General features: G+C 34.8%; 1 protein-coding gene across 1 annotated transcript in view; it reads left to right on the top strand.

Moving 5' to 3' along the window:
* LOC138393675 (disintegrin and metalloproteinase domain-containing protein 2-like) overlaps positions 1 to 22,624 on the top strand; it is a 92,884-nt gene that overhangs the window by 42,131 nt on the left and 28,129 nt on the right. Inside the window, exons 10-16 of the mRNA XM_069485054.1 lie at positions 32 to 198; positions 1,296 to 1,377; positions 5,197 to 5,333; positions 9,063 to 9,246; positions 11,671 to 11,769; positions 11,887 to 12,082; positions 21,650 to 21,755. Of these exons, the coding sequence (XP_069341155.1) occupies positions 32 to 198; positions 1,296 to 1,377; positions 5,197 to 5,333; positions 9,063 to 9,246; positions 11,671 to 11,769; positions 11,887 to 12,082; positions 21,650 to 21,755 (971 nt within the window). The remainder of the gene's footprint in view (positions 1 to 31; positions 199 to 1,295; positions 1,378 to 5,196; positions 5,334 to 9,062; positions 9,247 to 11,670; positions 11,770 to 11,886; positions 12,083 to 21,649; positions 21,756 to 22,624) is intronic.

Genomic DNA, 22,624 nt, shown 5'->3' with positions numbered 1-22,624 from the left:
GAACATGTTTTCTGTATGTTTTCTATTTTAGATTTTTACTTCATTTAATATTACAGTTATTCTGTCTTCACTGGAACTTTGGGCAGACAAAAATAAAATGCTAACCACTGGAGATGCTAATGAGTTATTACACAGATTTTTAAAGTGGAAAAGATCTTATCTTGTTTTGCGTCCTCATGATGTGGCATTTTTACTTACGTAAGCATATCCTGGCATTACTAAAGCTTATAAAATAAACCATATACAATTGGATACAATTTTTGACAGTTGACAGGCCTTCAGGGGAAAAAAAATCTTCTGTTATTTTTTTCTGACATACATAATATGAATATTATTTTTTACAGAACAGTTTAATTATTAGAAATATTGATATCACTTTATTTATTGGTTTGTAGTTAAAACTCACTCCTTCAATCTTATACCATATTCCTTCTTACCGTAGAATGTATACCACAACATTAAATGTCTCTAACTCTGAGTAAAATATTAGTGATATCTTTTTGAAGAAATAGGCTGGGTGTGGTGGCTCATGCCTGTAATCCTAGCACTCTGGGAGGCCGAGGCGGGAGGATTGCTTGAGGTCAGGAGTTCGAGAGGAGAAATATATCTGAATTCTATAAATATGGTAATTTAACCTTTGTCTTATGCTTTGTTGTCATATAGTAAAAATAAAACAAAATGAATAAATGGAAACACTATTGCATATTTTAATACCTCTAACATAATATAGCTATGTTGTGCTTAAGATTTTAGTAGGCAAGCCTCCTTTTTTATTTAATAGATTCTTTGTTTTCCTCTTACCAATATTGACACACACTAAAATTATATAGAGAGAATTTTTAACATTTTAATCTTTTTTATTCTCTATCCCATAAACATGCTATATCTTTGCATGGCTCTAGCAGGCTAATTTTTTCTGATTAAGTGGACACTTCAGTCCATAGAGTGTCTCTGCCCATTGATACGCTACAGTGTCTCAGCTTTTGAATTTTAAGGGATTTAATTTATTTTTATAATTTTTATTTCAGGGGATTTATTTATTTTAGTTTTAGGGAAAAATACTACATAAAATGAATCTTTATTATGTTACAGAAATCCATATGAAAATATACTTTCTATTATTTGTTTTTTAAATCTATTTTATTATTTTCAAAAGAAGCTATGTTACACTGATGTTAGGTGGAAATATATATGAGTTTGATATAAATGTACAAAACAAAAATTTGTCTAAAAATCAGTACTAATTGTGCTTACTTTAGAAAAATACATGATTATGATTCCTTTTTAAATTTAAGTTACAGAGAAAAATCAAATTATGTTGGTGCAACCTATAAAGGGAAGATGTGTGATAGAAACTATGGAGGAGGTATTGTTATGGTATGGTATGGTTTAATATGCTTGGCTAAAATGTATAGATAAAATGCTATATAGATTAATATATAGTTAAATATTTTCTTATTTCCAGATATATTAAAATTGCATTACTCTAGTGATCTTTGTCCTTGCTACTGATAGAAATGTTTAAACTATAAGAAGTTCTCATTGCACTCTCTACATATAAACATTTTACAGTTTTTTTCTACTAAGTTCAAGATATCTTTTTAAGGAAGTTATCGTAATGATCCATTTCAGTTTTATTACAAAATGCTCATCAATTTTTCATAATCTTAACATTTAGTCACTTATTTATTTTAATTTAAAGTTTAAATTTTGTACATGTTCTTAATTATGTGGCTAACATAATTATGAACTAGATTAAAATAAAACATTTGAAACTACTGTAGGGGTGAGGAGAAACCATTCCCCCAAAAGTTCACTGAAGATAAACTTACAGCTTAGGCAGATGAATAAGAGAAAGAGGTTTCTTTGCCATGCACAAGGGGAGAATCACAGAGTGATCACCCAATATCCCAAGGGGATAGAGAAATTTACATGCCCTCTAAAAGGAGGAGGGGCAGAAGAGGAATATAGGTAATTCCGTTTAGGGGCAATAAATGGTTTCTAGGGAGGATGAATAGATACTTGGGAGAATGAATGGATATGAGCAAACAGATTGACTTGTAAATTAGCCTGAGACACAGGTATCATATTTTAAATGATTTGGGCCAAGCCTGGTTGCATTCTTGATCTTCTTTCCTGCACTATATTGAGGTAACAGGGAAGGGAAGGGAAGTCAATTGCTCTTTTTGATGAGCTCATCTGGTTTATGCAGATAGAGGGAAAGCCCCTTCCAAGGCCTATATATCTCTAAGGACCATTAATTCAAAACACTTTATACCAAGGAATCGTATTTTGGGAAATTTCCTGAGCGCATTCACCATAGACTAGGTGGCTTATAAACAACATACATTTATTTCTCACTGTTCTGGAGGCTGGAAAGTCCAGGATCAAGGTGACAACAGAGGCAGTGTTTGGTGAGGGGTTGCTTCCTGGTTCCCAGACGGTGGTCTCTTCACTAGGTCCCCACGTGGTGGTGTTGGAGAGAAGCGGCTCTCTCAGGACTCTAACGAAGGCTCTTCTCTCATGGCCTCCTTTGATTCTAATTACTTCTGCAAATCCCCACTTCCTAATACAGTAGTCTTTCCTTATTTGTAGTTTTGCTTTCTGTGGTTTCAGTTACCTGAGGTCAACCGCCATCTAAAAATATTAAATAGAAAATTTCAGAAATAAACCTTCCATAAATTTTGAATTGCATGCTGTTTGTAGCGGCGTCATAAAATCTTGCGCCATCCTGCTCTGTTCCACCCTTTGTCCGGTACATCCACACTGTATTTGCTACCTACTTTTGTCACTCCGTAGCTGTCTTTTTTTTTTTTTTTTTTTTTTTGATAAAGGCCATTCTCATTGGGGTTAAGTGATATCTCATTGTGGTTTTGATTTGCATTTCTCTGATGATTAGGGATGTTGAGCATTTTTTCATATGTTTGTTAGCCATTCTTATATCTTCTTTTGAGAAGTTTCTATTCATGTCATTTGCTCACTGTCTTGATTATCAGAGTGACTGTCACAGTACTACAGTGCTTGTGTTCAAGTCACCCTTATTTTAAATAACAATGGCCCCAAAGCACAAAAGTAGTGATGCTGGCAATTCAGATAAGATAAAGAGAAGTCCCAAATTGCTTCCTTTAAGTAAAAAGGTGAAAGTTCTCAATAAGAAAAGAAAAAAAATCATATGCTGAGATTGCTAATATCTATAGTAAAATACAATATTTTAAGGGACAGACCACATTTATGTAGTTTTTATTAAAAGATATTATCATTGTTCTACTTTATTATTATTGTTAATATACTGTGCCTAATTTATAAATTAAACTTTATCATAGCTATGTGTGCATAGGAAAAAACATATCTATAGGGTTCAGCACTATCCAGTTTCAGACATCCAGTGGAAATCTTGGAACATATCTCCTATAGACACGGGAGAACTACTGTACCATCACACTGGGGGGCGGGTGAGATTTCAAAGTATGAATTTGAAGGGACACAAACATCCACCCCACAATAGGCTGCTATAACCAGATACCATAGACTGGGTCACTTACACAACAAAAATTTATTTTCTCTTAGTTCTGGTACCTGAAGATTCAAGATCAGGGTGCCGGCAGGGTCAGGTTCTGGTAAGAGCTCTGTTACTGGCTTGCAGACAGCTGCCTTCTCAGAAGATCACAATCCAGTTGAATGAGGGATCCACCCTTATGACATCATTTCACCTCAGTTACCTGCTAAAGACCCCATCTCCAGATATAGTCACATCAGGGCATCAGTATATGAATTTGGAGGAGGAGGCACAATTTAGTCCATAGCAGTAGACTAAAGGGAAGATGAGTTACGAGAAATAAAGATTCTCAATTGAATTATGATAAAAGGAATTACTGAAGGAGAAGACGTAGCAATCATAATGTATGCATGTAATTACATTGCTTCAAAATACATAAAGCAAATGTGAGAGAATAAGGGAAAAAGATATGCATAATCATATTTGAGAATGAAAAAAATTAGCAATATTGTTTTCCATTTTGTCAAAATTTATATTTCTAAGAACGTATGCCAAATAGAAGAATATTAGTAAAGTATTTACCAAAATAACTAATATGGTAATAAAAAGTGGTATCAATAAATATTAAATGATTAAAATCTTACAGAGAATAAACTGACCATTGTGAATTTAAATTAGAATCAAATAATAGAAAGATCATTTAAAAATATCTAAAGGTTTGCAATTAAAAGATGAGAAATTATAACTCTTTTGGAGCTAAATAACATTAAAAATACAGCATATGTAAACTTATGAGATACCAAAAGACAGAACTGAGAGACATATTTGGAGCTTTAATATAATACAAAAATAAAAATAAAGTTAGTTTGAATGTAGATGACTTACCTCCATTTCCAAAAAGCATATAGATGGTGAGTTAAGCTAAAAGATTCTAGAAAGTAGGAAATAATAATAAAAATATTGGCTACTGATGAAAAACAAAACCTATATATAATGAAGACAATCATCTAAGCCTAAATTGATTCTTTGAAGATATGTAAATTTTATAACAACCTAATAAAACTGATATCTCATTTCAAAAAATTGAGAAAACAAATTATCCAAACATGCTTAAAAAATGGACGTAATCGCCATAGATTTTACACATATTAAGCATAAAACAAAGCATATTCTCAACTAATTCATGGAAATAAATGTGGATGAAATTTCATAATAAAATTATCAAATGAATAGAAAAGAAAATCTGAAAAACTACTTATCTATTGGAGTAATTGAGTCTATCATTAAAACTCCTCAAAAACAAACAAAAATTCTAGGCCCAGGTGACCCCCTAATAAAAGGCTTTAAAATATTTAATACTAATAATAAATATATATAGCTGTTGCTATATGTAGTTAACAAGTTATGGGGGCAACCTTTTTCCTGGTCTGATGCCACCAAATGAGTCATCCATTTTACATTTTAGTGATATTTCATATTTCATATTTCATATTTTTCTTATATTTATAATGACAATTGTAACATGTGACTTAGGCCAACGTGTATGGCATTAATGTGCATAACCTATTATAAGATACCTCTAGTCCATTTTATCATGTGACTATTTTTAATATTAATAATTACATTATTCTCTCAGTAAATAAAATACTTCCCTAAACAGTGTGCATGTGCATTTATGTTTTCTTTTTTTTTTCTTTCAGCACCCCAGAGCGATAAGTATGGAATCACTTTCAGTTATTTTTGCTCAATTACTGTCCCTTAGTATGGGGATTGCTTACGATGACACTAACAAATGCCAGTGCTCAGGAGCTATCTGCATAATGAACCCAGAAGCAATGTAAGATGCTTGACTTTTATACTTCACATACATAATTTCTTTTAAGATGATTTTGGTATGTTTAGTTTAAGAAAGTTTAAGCTGTCAAAATAAATAATGATGGTTGACTATCAGCTGTGATTGATAACCCCAGTAATCACAGTGCGTATCTGTCTCAATATCTCTTTTGATCAAATGTCACACTTGCTTTCTCCTATGGGATCTAACTCTACATTTATCACTGCATTTACTTGTGTGATTTTATAACGACACGTGGCTTGATAAGCCAATACAGGCTTGTGATCACTACACAAGGATTATTTATTGATATGAACTTGTCTGCCTGAGTCTCTTTCAGCCTGTCCTGGCTCAGCCTGAGGTCTTGATCTCTGTTGGTTTCACACACACTGCCGTTCAGCTTTTGCTCTGCCACAAGAAAAGGCCTTTTATAGTATCCTTATCATGCCCCAAAGATCTAGTGAATTTGGTTGCTGTTATCGTCGTTATTCTTAGAGTACATTATGAACTTTTGTAGAAATGGGACCAAATAGCCAGGGGGTTAAGGGGAACCACCCAGTCAGGGACTGGATCCAGCCTCTTACCTTTCTGATTTACAGTGCTTGGGGGTGTCCTCTGCTTCTCAGATGTCTCAGAGAGTCCAGCCCCATCGCCGGCGGCACAAACATCTCCCTCTCTTCATCCCTTCACTCCTGCTTCCAGTCGCTGCTTGAAAATATTTGTCCTTAGATTCTTAGGCTCTGATGTGAGGAGAGGCTCGTACTAAGATAGCTGCCCCAGAGTGGCTTTCCAAAACAAATCTTTATGAAATGATTGTGGAACCGGATCAGTAAATGAAGTGATGGCCACAAGGACACCTTTGGCAGAAGATGCTGCGACGAGAGTGCGCGACAGCAGGTCCAGACTGCGGCGCGAGGTGCCTCCTTGGTGGATTCTTGTGATCGTTGAAATATGATAAAGCGGAAGACATTCCAGCTCGATCCGGCAGGTACCAACAGGAGACCTGCAGTGCAGGCCTGCAGCTGCTGCGCCGAGGTTGACTGTTTTTGTCGCACAGTGTGGGCCTTCTCAGAGCCACAGAATTATACGATCCAGTGAGCATATCCATCCATCTGCTGACAGCAATGGCTCCTCCGGGAATGGGCCGGGCAAGGTCCAGATAGCACAAACAAACAACGGGAACGGGCGTCCTAGATCCGCACATCACCTGCACCTATTTTCCCCATATTTCTTAATCGCTTCACACCAATGGCGTCACAGGAGTATTCTAAAACCGGTCGGTAGAGGAAGAACAACCCCAGTCTTGTTTCAGCATGTTAGCTGGAGCATTAAAAAGATTCATGAGCTCCTGCTGTTGCACGGTTATATTTGACTAAAGACAGTGGGGGAGGGCAAAGGTCCCGCGAGCTGTTTGCAAACAACGCGTTGGGCGCGGGGGAAGGAAGTGCCAGGGACTGAAGCCCACACAGGTTCCCACGCCGTGGCAGGTGGCTTGGGTGTTGGGTCAAGGATCTAGATGCTGTAAAATTGGATACTTAGAGACAAGACGGTGTGAGGAAGAAGCATGTGGATTTATTTGGAGCGGCATAAAGAATGCAGGTGTTCATGTTAATATTTTGTGCTCGAGTACCACTGGAAATATTTTCTTCAGAGGAGACCCTCAGTGACCTGGTCAACCCGCATCCAGGAAAGCCAGCCCGCTTCTTCCCTAGGCCACCCACAAAACAAGCCCTAAAAGGAGGGGCATGTCCTTCCACTGCAGCCTTCAAGCACTTTAGTGGAACAGGAGCCTCCCGGTCATCTAGGGTCAATTCTGTTGAAGAGTCTGTACGCTTTCCCAGCAGAAGAAAAAGCCACCATTGCCATCTACACACTTACGGACTTCTCTCTTCATTCACCCTGAATCCCTTATTCCTGCTTCCTGGGGTCACCTCCCAGATAAAATTCCTGCAATCAAGTTCAGGCCTTAGATTATTTTCCTAGTTAAACTAAACAAAGACAGATGCCGCTATATATAGCTTATATTAATAATGTTGACACCTTTCATTAAACTGCTATTTATCATTGACCAAAAGATAGTTGTTTACAATGATATTGATGCTAGATTGTTTGCGATGCTGATTATAATAATTATAATAGTTGTAATGGTGAAGAAATGAGACGAAGGATAAGAAGATCTTAAATACATTAATAGAAGGTTCTTTGAACCCCCCGCATCCTTCTGAATATTGTCAAGGTATTTTCTGTTCAATTTTGAAACCAGGTTTTAGTTTGCTGAGATGCCTGATGAATTATTCACATCATGGGTAGAACCCTTCAAAATGCAGTGATTCCTCATTTTTCCCCCTTTGGGAAAAGTATCATGTGTAAACAGGTTATTCCTAACTCTTTTTTAATTGCAACTTGTTTATAAGACTATGAAATTTCCAATTATTTGGAGCAAGTATATAGAGATGGTATTGATTATTTTTTACTGAGCTTGTATCCTGCAGCTTTGCTAAACACATATCAGTTCTGGAACTTTTAATTTAGTTTTATTAGAATTTTATTGACATGCAATTATATATTATAAATAAAGTTTTACATCTTTCTTTTCAATCTTTATGTTTTTAAAATTTCTTTTTCTTGCATTATTACGGTACTTAGGATGTCCAATGCCATGTAAAATAGAAGTCAGATGTGTAGTCATCTGTGTAGCTGTCTTTCTTTACTCTGATTTAAGGGGAAGACCTTTAATTTTCACTAATAAATATGTTAAGTGAAAGTTTTTCATAGGGGCTTTTCATTAGATTGTATCCCTTATATGCGAAAATTTTCGTCATGAATAGATTTTACCAAATATTAACACTATCATGTGCTTTTTCTACTTTATTCTGTTGATATGTTTAAGTACATTTTACTGAATTTGGAAATATTATGAGTACAAACTAAGGAGAGGCACAGTTTTTAGTGCTTTACATGTATTATAGTCTCACAAGTCTATGAGATAAATAATACTTTTATCCCCATAGTGCAGAGGAAACTGAAGTGTGTATATAGCTTCAGTACCTTTGATAAGGACATATAACTTGTAAATGGCAAAACGAAGATTTTAACCCATGTTATTTGATTGGCCACAGAATCCGCATTCTAAAATATCACCTTATGCTTTGGGAGGGGCAGGTTTGGTGGAGACGGGTCAAGAATTTAGGAAATTTAAATTTAAGGTGCCTGTGAGATAGGCTTAAGAAGAAACACTGAGTAAAGCACCAGATATTGTACTCTGCAATTTAGGTGATAAGTTTTAGTTAGAGAAACAAATACCTGAGATGTCAAGTGTAGGTGTTATTTAAAACTATAGAACTTGATGGCTTACCTATGAATAAATATAAAGAAGGGAAAAGCCTGGTTTCTTTTGTTAATACAGGGGTCTTCCAACATTTGGAAGTTATAAAAGAGAAAGAAAGCAATAAATAGAGAGGGAGCACTTGGAAGAAAAAAGCCAAAATCAGAGAGAGCAGTGTCACAAGTATCATATAAGAGCTTGTAAAATTTTATAGATCAGTAACTTAATCCTACTAAAATATATAAATTCTTCAACAGTTGACTTTCCATGCATAGAAAATGAAAGTTTTTTGACACTAACAAAATTGGGAATTTGGTCTTTTGTGGAATGCTATTAAATAGCTTTACTCTAAGGGCAGGCAGTTTATGGAAACTCACATAAAAATGTGAAGTTTGATGTATTTTTAGTCATTTCAGTGGTGTGAAGATGTTTAGTAACTGCAGCATGGAAGACTTTGCACATTTTATTTCAAAGCAGAAGTCCCAATGTCTTCAAAACCAGCCTCGCTTAGATCCGTCTTACAAGGAGGCAGCGGTTTGTGGCAATGAAGTGGTGGAAGCCGGAGAGGACTGTGACTGTGGGAGCCAGGAGGTGGGTACTGATTTGGAGGCATTTGTACTGGAATTGCACTATAAATCATTCATCCGTTTTTATAGCATAACCTTGCCATTTTCTTTAATTTATCAAGCTAATTTTTCTGCAAAGGCCTTAGGAAGGCACATAGGGATTATTACAAACTAATGGGTGCATTCATATATGTTGGTAAATGGATTCAGTGATCTATAGCTTCACATGGATTTGTATGCATACACAGTTAATGTTATTTTCCTTATTCCAGCTTCATTGAGATACAGTTGACAATTAAAAATTGTATATATTCACCTGTGCGTGACGACTTGTGCCTGTAGTCCCAGCTGCTTGGGAGGCTGAGGCAGGAGGATCGCTTGGGATCAGGAGTTCAAGGTTGCAGTGAGCTATGATCATTGTATTCTAGCCTGGGCAACAGAAAGAGACTCTGCCTCAAAAAATAAATAAATAAATAAATAAAATAAATCAATAAATCAATAAATAAGTTGTACAACTTGATGATTGGGTATATGTATGTACTGAATATTTTAATTCACCTTATTCAAGCCAATTAACATATCTGTAACCTCACATAGTTAGCCTTGGCCTTTCCTTCCTTCCTTCCTTCCTTTCTTTCTTTCTTTCTTTCTTTCTTTCTTTCTTTCTTTTTTTTGCCTGGTGAAAACACTTAGAATCTTCCCTCTTAGCAAATTTCAAGCCTACAATGCATATTGCTAGCTATGGTCATATGGTAGTGTGTCAGGTCTCCAGAACTCATTCATCTTGCAGAAATGAATCTTTGCACTCCTTGACAATTATCTCTCCATTTTCCTCTTCCCGCGGCTCCCAATAACCACCATTCTAATCTCTCATACAAGTAATTTTCCAAGTCACTATTCCTTATATCTGAAGTGACGTAGGTTTGCTCTCTTCCCCTTGAGTATATTTTTCCCCTAGTATCCAAACCTAGAATTTAAACCTAGTGCTTAACCTAAAATCCTCTGCCATTCGGAAAGACAGATATAAAGTTTTCACCGTGGAACAAGAAAACATGGGAAGCACTGTTGCGTTTTTTTTTTGTTTTTTTTTTTTAATATTTTAATCTAGGTCAATCTTTAAATCAAAAAGATTTGGAAAATATATAATCAAGCAATGCTAGTTTATCTAAACCACGCACACTTTAGAAAAAGCAGCTGGGTTGAAAGGACGTAAGAAGAGCAGAGATGAAGGGAATGAGATGCGGGAGAGAGAGAGGGTGGTGCTCCCAGTAAGGGGTACGGACCTGAGAGCAGGACTGGGGAGGAACAGGAGGACGCAGATGGAGTTCAGCGCTCCCTACGGCAAGGGCAGAGGTCACTTGTGTACTATTCCCAGCATGAAAAGTATATTTCTAGATACTTAAATGAGTGATATGTTTTTAAGAAATTATTCCCCATCGCCCACTTGTTTTTGCTTGGTTGGGTCTGAGTGGAAATATCTTGAAAATTTCTGCTAAAATTTGACAGTAGTGTGTATCTATGCTCCATTACATGTTTTATCATTGAGTCAAACCAATATGATATAACGTTCCCCTCTAGAATTCCATAAGACAGCAATAGCAATGACATTTATTGGACAAAATAGTTGTGGAAAATACTGAAAATTCTGTGTGTCCTAGTAAGTATCTTGCTATAACTCATATTAAGACCATTGAAATACATGATTTATTTTAGCACATCTTATTGAAATCTTTTCCCAATTAACCTTATTTCAAATTTCTGAGAATTTAAAAAATGTGAATGTGTGTCTGTATGTGAATGTGTTGTCTCTCCAGCCTTTTGCTTTCTTATATGTTGCTTTTATTAACTCTAACAGTAGAATTTTTAAAAGCAGATTCACTGCACATAGATGAACTATAGCATAAAACAGGACATAATAAGATATAGGCGAATGACATAAAAGTGACAACTTCAGCCATGCTCAGAAATAATATCATTTCCACCTCTTTGTTGGAGAATTAAAAAAGAAATAAACTTTCAATATTCCATAAAATGTAGAGACTTGTTAAAAACATAGTAAATTCAGAAGGATTGAGTAGGAAGTGGTTACTATAATAAAATTTTTAAATTATAACTTCTGTTTATTTTATGTCTTGTATTTAACTATCTCTTTTGTCTATAAGAACCAGAGATCTCAATCTGGTGCTGGATCCCAGGGCGTCAGAGAATCCTATTACCTATATAGCCAAACCTATAGAAATACTAAAAACACATGGTCTAACATTTAGTAGGTGGTCAATAAACATCTAAGTAAGTGAATGAATATAAGTTGCTTTAACATTTTTTTTCTGTTTGGCAACATATATGTCAAGCATCTATGTGTATAATATATAACATGTCACCAGGAAAATGTCTGTTCAATGTAAATAACAGTTGGAAGATACTGCAGAACATTTTGTTTGCCTTTCAGAGTTGTGCTAATGCCCCAGTACAGTGCTGTGATGGTGCGACCTGTAAATATGTAGCCGGTTCAAACTGTGATGAAGGACCATGCTGCGACGATTGTCATGTGAGAACTTTTTAAAAAAAATTGCTGTATTGTCTACATAAGTGACGTTATCGTTGTTTATAATGCTTATATTTTCACATTCTGCTTTCTTCAATATTATTTACCTTACTCCATCAGTACAAGGGCAAAGACCAGATATGTAGGTCTGCCATAGATGAATGTGATCTCCCTGAATACTGCAATGGGTCCTCTGCAGTGTGTCAAGAAGACCTGTTTGTTCAGAATGGGCATCCATGTGGAGAGAACCAGTGGTTCTGTTTTGACGGACTATGTAGCAGTGGGAGTAAACAGTGCAAGGACTTATTTAATCACGGTATTTATTATAATTTAATTTTTCATATATGTGTTCTTATGGAAATTGAAAAGAAATAGATGTCAATATATGACTGCGACTTTTAAAATCATGTGACTTTTAAATATTGTAAAGAATTATAGAAAGAGAAGAGGAATGCTAGAAGGAAAAAAATATAAGTAACCTGAAATTAAAATTTTGTATTATTTGCACAAAATAATAAATGGAAAAATTCAAAATCTATGGGACTTCTGAGTTCAAGAAGGAAAAAGGTAGACTGACCACAAACTACATTCTCCTCCTCTCACTCCACATCCACAGTTTTGTTGGAAAATACAGAATAATTAAATACGACTATATACATTAAAGAGACCATAACTATGAGTTGTCATATGAATATGATTTTACCCACCCATGCAGGCACAGGCATACACAGGCATGCATTCCCACGTGGGAACTATGGTGAGGACTCATGAAAATCCAGGTTCTATAAAATTATTGAGAAATCATGTGCACTTAAGCTGAAAACAAAGAGAAAAACCACGGTATAAACTATATATGGAATTGTTTTGCTGAACAGTATGGAAACTGTAACAATGGCAATAGTATTTCATGCCTATATCAGAAGAATCAAGAGCAATTGATAAAGGAAATATTAAGGATATTCATAGAAACAGCCAGGCAGGTCAACATTTTTTCTCAACTCGTACAGGTGGCAAGTTCAATTCTAATTTCTGTGTAAAAAGGGGTTGCAAAGGAATTATCAATTTCCAAAATGAACATACAATCAAGAATAATGGTTGGTTTGAAGAAAATCAAAACAGATACAAAAAAAAAAAAGAAAAGAAACTTACAAAACAAAAAAGTGCTGTGCTGAGGAAGTAAGTGATTTGGCATCATGATAATTTGTAAATGAAAGAAAGAAAGAGGAAGGCAGGAAGGAAGAGAGGGAGGGAGAAAAGAGAAAGAAAAACAGATTTTTAATTACTGTTTCAATTTCCTCACTCATTATTGGTTTGTTCAGATTTTCTGTTTCTTCATAATTTAATCTTTGTAGTTCTTTAGGGTGTTTTTACACTGGTTGAGTGTTTATGGTTCTGTTCCATGTATGTTGCACTTTTAAGGGTTTCCTGTAGGGCGAGTCCAGAAGTGACAGATTCCCTTAGTGTTTGCTTGTCTGGAAAAGTCTTTATTTCTCCATCATTTAAGAAACAGTTTTGCAGCGTACAAAATTATTTTTGCTGGCAGTTGTTCTGCTTAAGAAGACTGAAAATGGGGCTCCAATCTTTTCTTGGTATTAAGATCTCTGCTGAGAAGACTGACGTTATCCCCGATTGGTTTTTCTTTGTAGCTTAGTTGATGGTTTCATCTTGAAGCTTGTAGAATTTTCTCCTTCATTTGGACTTTGGCCAGGGTGATGACAATGTGACTTGGAGATGTCCTGTTTGTTATGAATCTTTCTGGTATTCGATGACCATCTTATATCTGAATATCTGAATTTCTGATGATACCAGGGAAGTTATCCTCAAAAATTCCCTCGAGTAGGTTTTCCATGCTTTTTGCTCTTTCGTCTACTCCCTTAGTGATACCTATAATTCATATACTGGCAAATTTCACATAGTCCCCTATTTCTCTGAGTGATTGTTCATTCTTCTTTATTCTTTTTTTTTTTCCTGCATCTTCAACTGGTTGGATTAGTTCCAAATCCTTGTCTGCAAGCTCTGAGATTCTTCTGCTTTCTCCAGCCTGTGTTGAAGCTTTCTGCTGTATTTTGAAATTTTTTAAATGACTCTTTCATTTCTTGAAGTTCTCTTATATCCTTTCTTATGTTGTCTATCTCTTTAGGGACTTTTTCTCTTATATATGTCCTGAAAACTTTTTTTCACTTCTTTGTGTTGGTTTTCAACTTTCTCTTCAATCCCATTCATCTCATTTGCCATTCATATTCTGAATTCCATTTCTGACATTTTGACAGTTTCCTTTTGGTTGGGATCTGGTGATGGTGTCATTTGCAGTGACGCATGAATGGAAGCCACTTGGGCTGCTGTGTCCCCTCTCTGGTGAAATGTCGTTGTACAGTCTCCAAGCAGCTCCCTGATAGTCTGGAGGTCTGTGGTCCCTGAGGAGGGAACTAGCTGCTTGGGTCACAGAGTCTGCAGGGGGAGCGCGGAGCCCTGGGGCTCTCTCCTCCTCTCCTTCTGCACACGCGCGTGTCTCCCGCAGGTACCCTGTGCTCTTGCCAAGTGGATCACCCTGTCACCGCCTCCTTCACTCTGAGCATCTCCTGTCACTTCTCTGATGATTTACAATGTTCTCTCCAAGAAGGCCCGTCCATAGGTAGGAATCTGCTTGCAACTTGCGATCCTCTCCTCAGGAGCAGCACGTGTGGGCTGCTCCCAGCCCACCCTCTTAGCCCCCTCTCCATCATTTCTCGACAACTGTAGAAGCTAGAAGACAAACTAAGGGCCTCTTAAGGGATAAAGGAAAATAAGTGCCCACCTAGAATTCTGTAATTAGCAAAAATGCCCTCCAAGTCTTTTCAACAAATGGTATTTGAACAACTGAATATGCACATGCGAAAGAATGAATTTGAACCCCTATCTCATACCAAACATACAAAAAAACTATTAAACTTTCAGAAGAAAACATGGGCATAAATCTTAATGAGCTTGGACTAGCCAATGGTTTCTTAGCTATGACATCCCAAATATAAACAATGAAAGAAAAAGGCCTAGATGGGATTTCATCAAAAACTGAAGACAACTTATGTTCTTTTTTTTTTGAGACAGAGTCTCGCTCTGTTGCCCAGGCTAGAGTGCTGTGGCGTCAGCCTAGCTCACAGCAACCTCAAACTCCTGGGCCCAAGTGATCCTTCTGCCTCAGCCTCCTGAGTAGCTGGGACTACATGCATGTGCCACCATGCCCAGATAATTTTTTATATATAATTTTAGTTATCTAGTTAATTTCTTTCTATATTTTAGTAGAGACGGGGGTCTCTCTCTTGCTCAGGTTGGTCTCGAACTCCAGACCTCAAGCGATCCTCCCGCCTCAGCCTCCCTGAGTGCTAGGATTACAGGTGTGAGCCACCGCACCCGACCGACAACTTATGTTCTTCAAAAGACTTGATCAAGAAAGTGAAAAGACAACTCACGGATTAGGAGAAAATATTTGCAAATTACGTTTCTGAAAATGGACTTTATATAGAGTAAATAACTTGTTCAACACAACAGTAAAAAGACAATCCAACTAAAAAACAGATAAAGGATTTGAATAAACATTTCTTGAAAAAAAGACATAGAAATGACTAACAATCACATGACAAGATGATCAATGTAATTAGTCATTAGGGAAATGCAAGTCAAAACCACAAGATACTATTAATACTTCACATTCGCTAGGATGACTATTATTAAAAAGACAGAAAATAATAAGCATTGGTGAGGATGTGGCAAAATCGAAAAACTTTCTACATTGTCGCTGGGAATATATAACGGTGCAGCTGCTTTGGAAAACAGTCTGGCAGTTCCTCAGCATGCAAAATATTGCTACTTGACCCAGAAATTTCACTCCTGGCATATACTAGAGAGAATTGGAAGTATACATCCTCACAAAACTTTGTATGCAAATGTTCATAGCATTATTATTCATAATAGCCAGAAAGAATAAACAATGCAAATGTCCATCAACTGATGAATGGGGGAAAAAATGTGGACAATTATTAGACAATGTAAATTAATACAGTGCTGATGTTTGTTAAATGTGGACGAAGTTTGAAAACGTTATGCTAAGTGAAGGAAGCTGGTCACAAAGGACCATATATTCTCTGATTCCATTTATATTATGCATGCAGAATAAGCAAATATATAGGGACAAAAGTAGATTAATGGTGCCTGGAACTGGGGGAGAAGGAGAGGAGGAGGAATGTGTTTGTGTGTGTCTGTGTGTTTGTGTTGTTTGACATATATCCAATTTAATAGTATAGCATATTGATAACCAGCTATAATAGCATAACTTAATACTCCTGAATGGACTGCAATGTGACATCTACTATATGATAAGTATTTGTTTATTTGGTTGGTTGGTTGGTTGCTTGACTCATTATATTTAAACCTAAATGTCTGACTATTTCTCAATTTTCTCTTCTGTTTGTTCTCTTAATCATTTTTTCTCTATGTACTCAATTTTAATATCTTTACCTTTATCATTATTTTAATGTCTTAAGACAAATCTTCTTGGCTAATTTTGTATGTTCTTCACATGTCTTGACTATGTTCTCAGCTCTTCCATATGAATTTAAGAACCAGATTAACAAAATAATTCTTAACCAATTTTAGTTGAATTGGTATCCATGTAATATTTAGTTATTCTATGAGTGACCTTGTTCTATCTCTATTCATTTTAGTCTTCTTTGAAATTCTTTTATAAAATTTTATATTTTCTATACATAGATGTAGGATGTTGATTCAAGATGCTGTAAAATTTGTAACTTTATAAAATGGCATATTTATTTTTTCCTTTACTTTTAAGGTATAATTTACAATACAGTAAAATGAACTCTTTTACTCTACATTTTGGTAGTCATGTAAGCCCCACCAAACTCAAGATATAGAGCACTTCCATCACCCCCAGATTTTCTCTTGTATTCCTTTGTTATTAACCTCACTCCCACTCCCAGTTCTTATCCACGATTGATTAATTTTCTATCCTTAATAGTTTTGAAATAATGTAGTGTTAATATTAATAGAGATGTAAGTTTTGGAGTATTTATTTTCTGGATTCCTTCATTTAGCATAATAAATTTGAGATCCATATGTAAATTTGTGCATAAGAGTAGTTTGTTCCTTTTTATTGCTATGTATATCCCTTGTGTGGATAAACCAGCATTTTTTATTCCTTCTCTAATAGGTTGTTTCCAGATTTTGGCAATTACAAAAAAATATTAAAAGTTTGCACATGGGTTTTTCTATGAACATAATTTCTAAATTCTCTTTTTAAAATATCTAGGAGTGGAATGGCTGGGCGATATGTTCAGTATATATGAAAGTTTATAAACTGCTCAACTGTTTTTCAAAGTGTTTGTACCATTTGCATTGACATTAATAATAATAGATTAGGCTTCCATTTTCTATCCTCTTTAGATCACGATAATGTCAGTTTTATTAAAAGTAATTTTTTTTTAAAGTAGACATTGTAAAGAGTGTGTAGCTTCCTCTCATTGTGGTTTTCATTAACATTTCTCTAATGAACAATAATGTCATACATCTCTTTACGGTTCACTTGCATCTGCATACTTTGTTGGTAAAGTTTCTGTTCAAATCTTTTACTCCCCCTTTACTGAATTATTTGTTTTATTATTTTAAGAGATATTTATATATTCCATTTATATATTTATATATAAAAATATTTATATATTTTTGCAGATATATTATTTGTAAATTTTTTTATCAGTCTGTAGCTTACCTTTTAATTTTGTTAACACTTAATTTGACAAACAGGAGGTCTTAGTTTTAATAAAATCCAATTTATCAAATATTTTCTTATATAAGATCATGCTTTCAGTGCCATGTATACAAAATCCTTGCCTACATAAAGCTCACAACAATTTCCTCCTGTTTCTTTCTTGTCATTGTTTTGTAGTTTTACTTTTTAAGCCAATAATTCATTTTTAGTTGGTTTTGTGTAGAAATCAAAATATGGATCAGGGTTTTTCTGAAAGTATGGTCATCCAATTTCCCACCAGTGTTTGTAAAAAAAAAGTTTATATTTTTCCATGGAATTGCCTTTGTACTTTTGTAGAAAATAAATTGTCCATATTTGTGTGGGTCAATTTCATAACACACTGTTTTCTGCTCCATTGATCTATATGTATATCCTTTCTCCAATATCACTTTCCCTTTACAGTAACTAACTTTATAGTAAGTCTCTAAACCAGGTAGTATGGGTTAGCCAAATTTATTTTATTTCAAAGTTGTTTTGGTTATTCCAATTCAGTTTTATTTCCGTAAAAATATAAAATCAATTTATTAATGTCTATTAATAAAACTCCTAGGATTTTTATTAGAATTGCTTTTAATGTAGAGGTCAATTTGAGAATGGACATCTTAACAATATTGAGTGTCCTTTCCTGGTTAGCTGGAAGGTTTTCTTTGTAATGAATAGATGAAATCTGTTAGAGGGTTGTTTTTATATGCATTTAGATGATCACTTGTTTTTCTTTAATCTGTAATATTGTGAGTTACATTAGATTTTGAATGTCTAACATTTTTATTATATCTTATTGTCTTTTTTATATTTTGTAAGATTTTATTAGCCAATATTTTTTGAGGATTACTGTCTTTATGTTTGTAAGAAATATTGGTCTCTAGGTTTATCTCTTGAATATCTTTGCCTTTGGTGTAAGGTATTGATGGCCTCATAAGGTGAATTTTAGAAGTGCTTCCTTCTCTACTATATTCTATAAAAGTTTGTATATCACTTATATAATTTCTTCCATAGATATTTAATAAAATTTTCCAATGAAGGCATCTGGGTTTGGAGCTTTATATTTGTTGGAAAGTTTGAAATAATTAAGCTAATTTATTTAATATGAGTATTAAATTTAAATATTTTTTGAGTGAGCTTTTGCAAAACTTTCTGCCTTTCCAGGCATTTGTTCATTTCATCTAAGTTGTCAGATTTGTTATGGTTTCATAGCACCAATAATCATCCTTTTAGTGCTGCAAAGTTTGTAGTGATGTCTTCTCTTGCAAACATTATATTTTCGTTTTCTGTTTTCTCTAATTTTTTAGTGGTTATCTAACTAAAGATTTATTCGTTTAATTAATCTTTTTAAAGATTCAGCTTTTTACTTCACTGATTTTTTTATCCTCTTGTTTTTTGGTTTCAAATTTGATCAATATCTGCCCTCATATTATTTCTCTTCTACTTTGTGCTTTGAGTTTGCTTTGCCCTTTGTTTTCTAGTCTCACAAGATGGAAGGTTAGGTCATTATTAAAAAAGAAGCATGAGTGCTATAAATTTCCCCCCAGCCAGTTGCTTATCTGCATCCACACAATGTTGATATGTTTTGTTTATTTTTGTATTAAATTCTAAATATTTTCTAATGTTTAGTATTTTATTTGCTTTGATACCTGGGTTATTAGGGGATCATTGTTTAATTTTCAAGTATTTGGGAATTCTTTTTTTATTTATTTCAGAATATTATGGGGGTAAAAATGTTTCGATCACATAAATTGCCTTTACACCATCCCCATCAAAGCTACAAGCCTGCCCATCCCCCAGACAGCATGTACCACACCCAGTAGGTGTGATTTTACCCATCTCCTCCTCCCCCCCACCACCTGTCCGACACCCTATGAATGTTACTTCCATATGTGCACATAAGTGTTGATCGATTGGTACCAATTTAATGGTGAGTATATGTGGTGTGTGTTTTTCCATTTTTGTAATACTTCAGTTAGTAGAATGAGCTCCAGGTCTATCTAGGAAAGTATGAGAGGTGCTAGTTCACCATTGTTTTTTGTGGCTGAGTAGAACTCCATGGTATACATATACCACATTTGATTAATCTACTCATGTATTGATGGGCACTTGGGTTGTTTCCACATCTTTGCAATTGTGAATTGTGCTGCCTTAAACATTCAAGTGCAGATATCTTTATTATAGAATGTCTTTTTTTCCTTTGAGTAAATACCCAGCAGTAGGATTGCTGGATCAAATGGTAGTTCTATTTTTAGTTCTTTGAGGTATCTCCATATTACTTTCCACAGAGGTTGTACTAGTTTGCAGTCCCATCAACAGTGTATGATTGCTCCTACCTTTCCACATCCACACCAACATTTGTTGTTTTGAGACTTTTTGATAAAAGCCATTTTCACTGGAGTGAAGTGACATCTCATTGTGGTTTTGATTTGCATTTCTCTAATGATTAGAGATATTAGAGAGCATTTTTTCATATGTTTGTTGACCATTAGTCTACCTTCTTTTGAAGGTTCATGTTCTTTGCCCACTTTTTAATGGGCTTGTTTGATTGTTTCTTGCTGATTTTCCTGAGTTCTATATAGATTCAAGTTATCAGCCCTTTATTGGATGTGTGGATAGCAAATATTTTCTCCCATTTTGTAGGTTGTCTATTAATGCTAATGATTGTTTCCTTGGCTGTGCAGAAGCTTTCTAATTTGATCAGGTCCCATTTATTGATTTTTGTTGTTGCTGTGATTGCTTTTGGGGTCTTTTTCACAAATTCTTTGCCTAGGCCGATGTCTATAAGAGTTTTTCCAACAAGATGTCCTTATATTTGTTCTTGAATGATGTTTTATATGAAGACATATTTCTAGTCAAAAATTATTCCACTGTCTTTAATCTTTAAATGTTGCCTTTGAAACATCCTGTTTTCAGTCTAAATGCTCTTCTTTCTTCTGCTAAGCATATGAAATGAGAGACTGATCACCTTAGCTAAATCAGAAACTGATATTTGTGAGGTTTGGTTGGAGTGTACATCTAGTTCACTGCTCTTTCTAGGATATAACTCTCCAGGGTTTTCAGTTGAGAGTTTGTTCTGTTCCCTGAAACGTCTAACCCTGGCAGGCAGGTAACCACAACACAGAGACTGCAGAAATTCTATCTGCTTTACGGAAGTTATCTCCTTATATTATATTTTAATCTCCTGCCCTACACATGTTTCGAATCAGGAAAAAATCCTTGAGGAAGAAACCAGTTATATATTGAGGGCCCCTGAACCTCAAATTTTGTCATTACAGCTATAAAAGTTTGTTAAAATATGGCCTATTTTTCTTCCCTAGCCAAGGGAATGGTTTGCTGTCCCAGCCAAGCTTAAAATTTTGACTACTCACCCATAATCAGCTTTATAAATGACCTCTGAGACAAAGTAAACTGTGTATTTCAGTTCACTTCTCTCTGTAGGGATTTCAGCTGAGATCCTAGTGTCTCCACTGAGACTGCCCTAGTGGGAAGTCATTTTCCTCCAGCATCACTATTCAGTGGTGACATCTCCCTGTCAAATGTGTTCCGCTAAGTTATTCAAGTGGAGTAGAGCTGATGGAGGTTATGAGAAATAAACTGCTCTTTAAGTAGGTTGGATCTTATGAGAATTAAAATTAAACAGATCATGTATATGAACTGGATGGTGAGAGTGAGACAATCACTTATGACTCCAAGATTTTTTAGGTCTGAGAAAATTATGATTAAAAAATAAGACAATTGGTTAGTGGTTTGATATGAAAAGACATTTATGAAAAACAGTTTATGGGCCAGTAATTCAATTATTTTAAAAAGGTTCCTATGTACTTGTAGATATGTATATATAGACTTATCAACATTAGAAGTTAAATTGCATACAGTGGTTAACTCCGGGATATGTATATGGATAGTAGGCAAAAGTCCTTTCAATTTTTAAATATTACATTGAAGTGGTTTTGTGTGATCTTAAATCTAGTTTTTATTTTGAAAGTTATAGTATGATCTTGTTTTGTATATTGTATTTTAAGCCATTTTGTAATTTTCAATGTATTAATGAATTACTTTAAATTAATGCACATTTAATATGACTAACCACACTTTTTTTTTCAGCCTCAGACTTTGGTCCTGACGAGTGTTTTAGAGAGCTTAATACTAAGACTGATCAATCAGGAAACTGTGGTTCAGGCCCTGAAGGATACACAAAGTGTGCAACTAAGTATGCTTTAAGAAATCTATTTAAGAACCTCTACTCCTCACCTTGTATTTGAAAATATCACCAGACAATTAAATTTATATGTAAGAAAAATATCACCTGACCCATAAAGGAAGACTATGTTTGATCAAATTATAAATGTTATAGATAGAGAAGTCTATATTTCTTTTCCTTATACCCAAATTGTCATTTTTATTTTCCCACAAAGTGTTTAATTTACATATAGGGTACATTATTTCCCATCAGTAATCATATTTACTTTGCATGCTATCACCTTAATTTTATAAAGGATGGCAATCCTCATAGGGATGAAATGAAAATGTATGAATTTTTACTATCTAGGAAGTAAAGCACAGGGTTAAAGAACATGTTTGTACTCTACAGCCAAACATCTTGGTTTTAAATCCTACCTTCACTGTTGACCTATTTATTTGTGTGAGTTCAAGCATGTACCTCAGTTTTCTTATATGTAAGATATTGAATATTAAAAATATCCATCTTTGGTTTGGGGCCAGGGTACAATATAGACACCATATGAAAAACATTTAGAATGGTGACTGACACATATTATGTACTATGTGAGTGTTAACTATTAACCATTACTATTTTTATATAAATTAGGACTAGAATGTTATTGAGACCCACTCTTTGCTGGTAAAATTTAATTTTGATATTATTTCAAAAGCAAAAGTAAAAACTCCATAAAAAATTTCTCATTTGCATGTAGAAATACATAGTACAAAGGATACTCATATACCCTTTGCCCAGATTAACTGATTGTTTACATTTTGTCCATTTCCTTTACGCTTCTGTTTGCCTAACTCTTCTCTCCTCTTTTCATAATTATTTTTCTGAACCATTTGAGTGTAAGT

The sequence above is a fragment of the Eulemur rufifrons genome, chromosome 12 (genome assembly GCF_041146395.1).
Source record: "Eulemur rufifrons isolate Redbay chromosome 12, OSU_ERuf_1, whole genome shotgun sequence".
NCBI classification, from domain to species: domain Eukaryota; kingdom Metazoa; phylum Chordata; class Mammalia; order Primates; family Lemuridae; genus Eulemur; species Eulemur rufifrons.
Note: the sequence above shows the minus strand (reverse complement) of the source record. Positions and strands in the feature narration are given on the sequence as shown.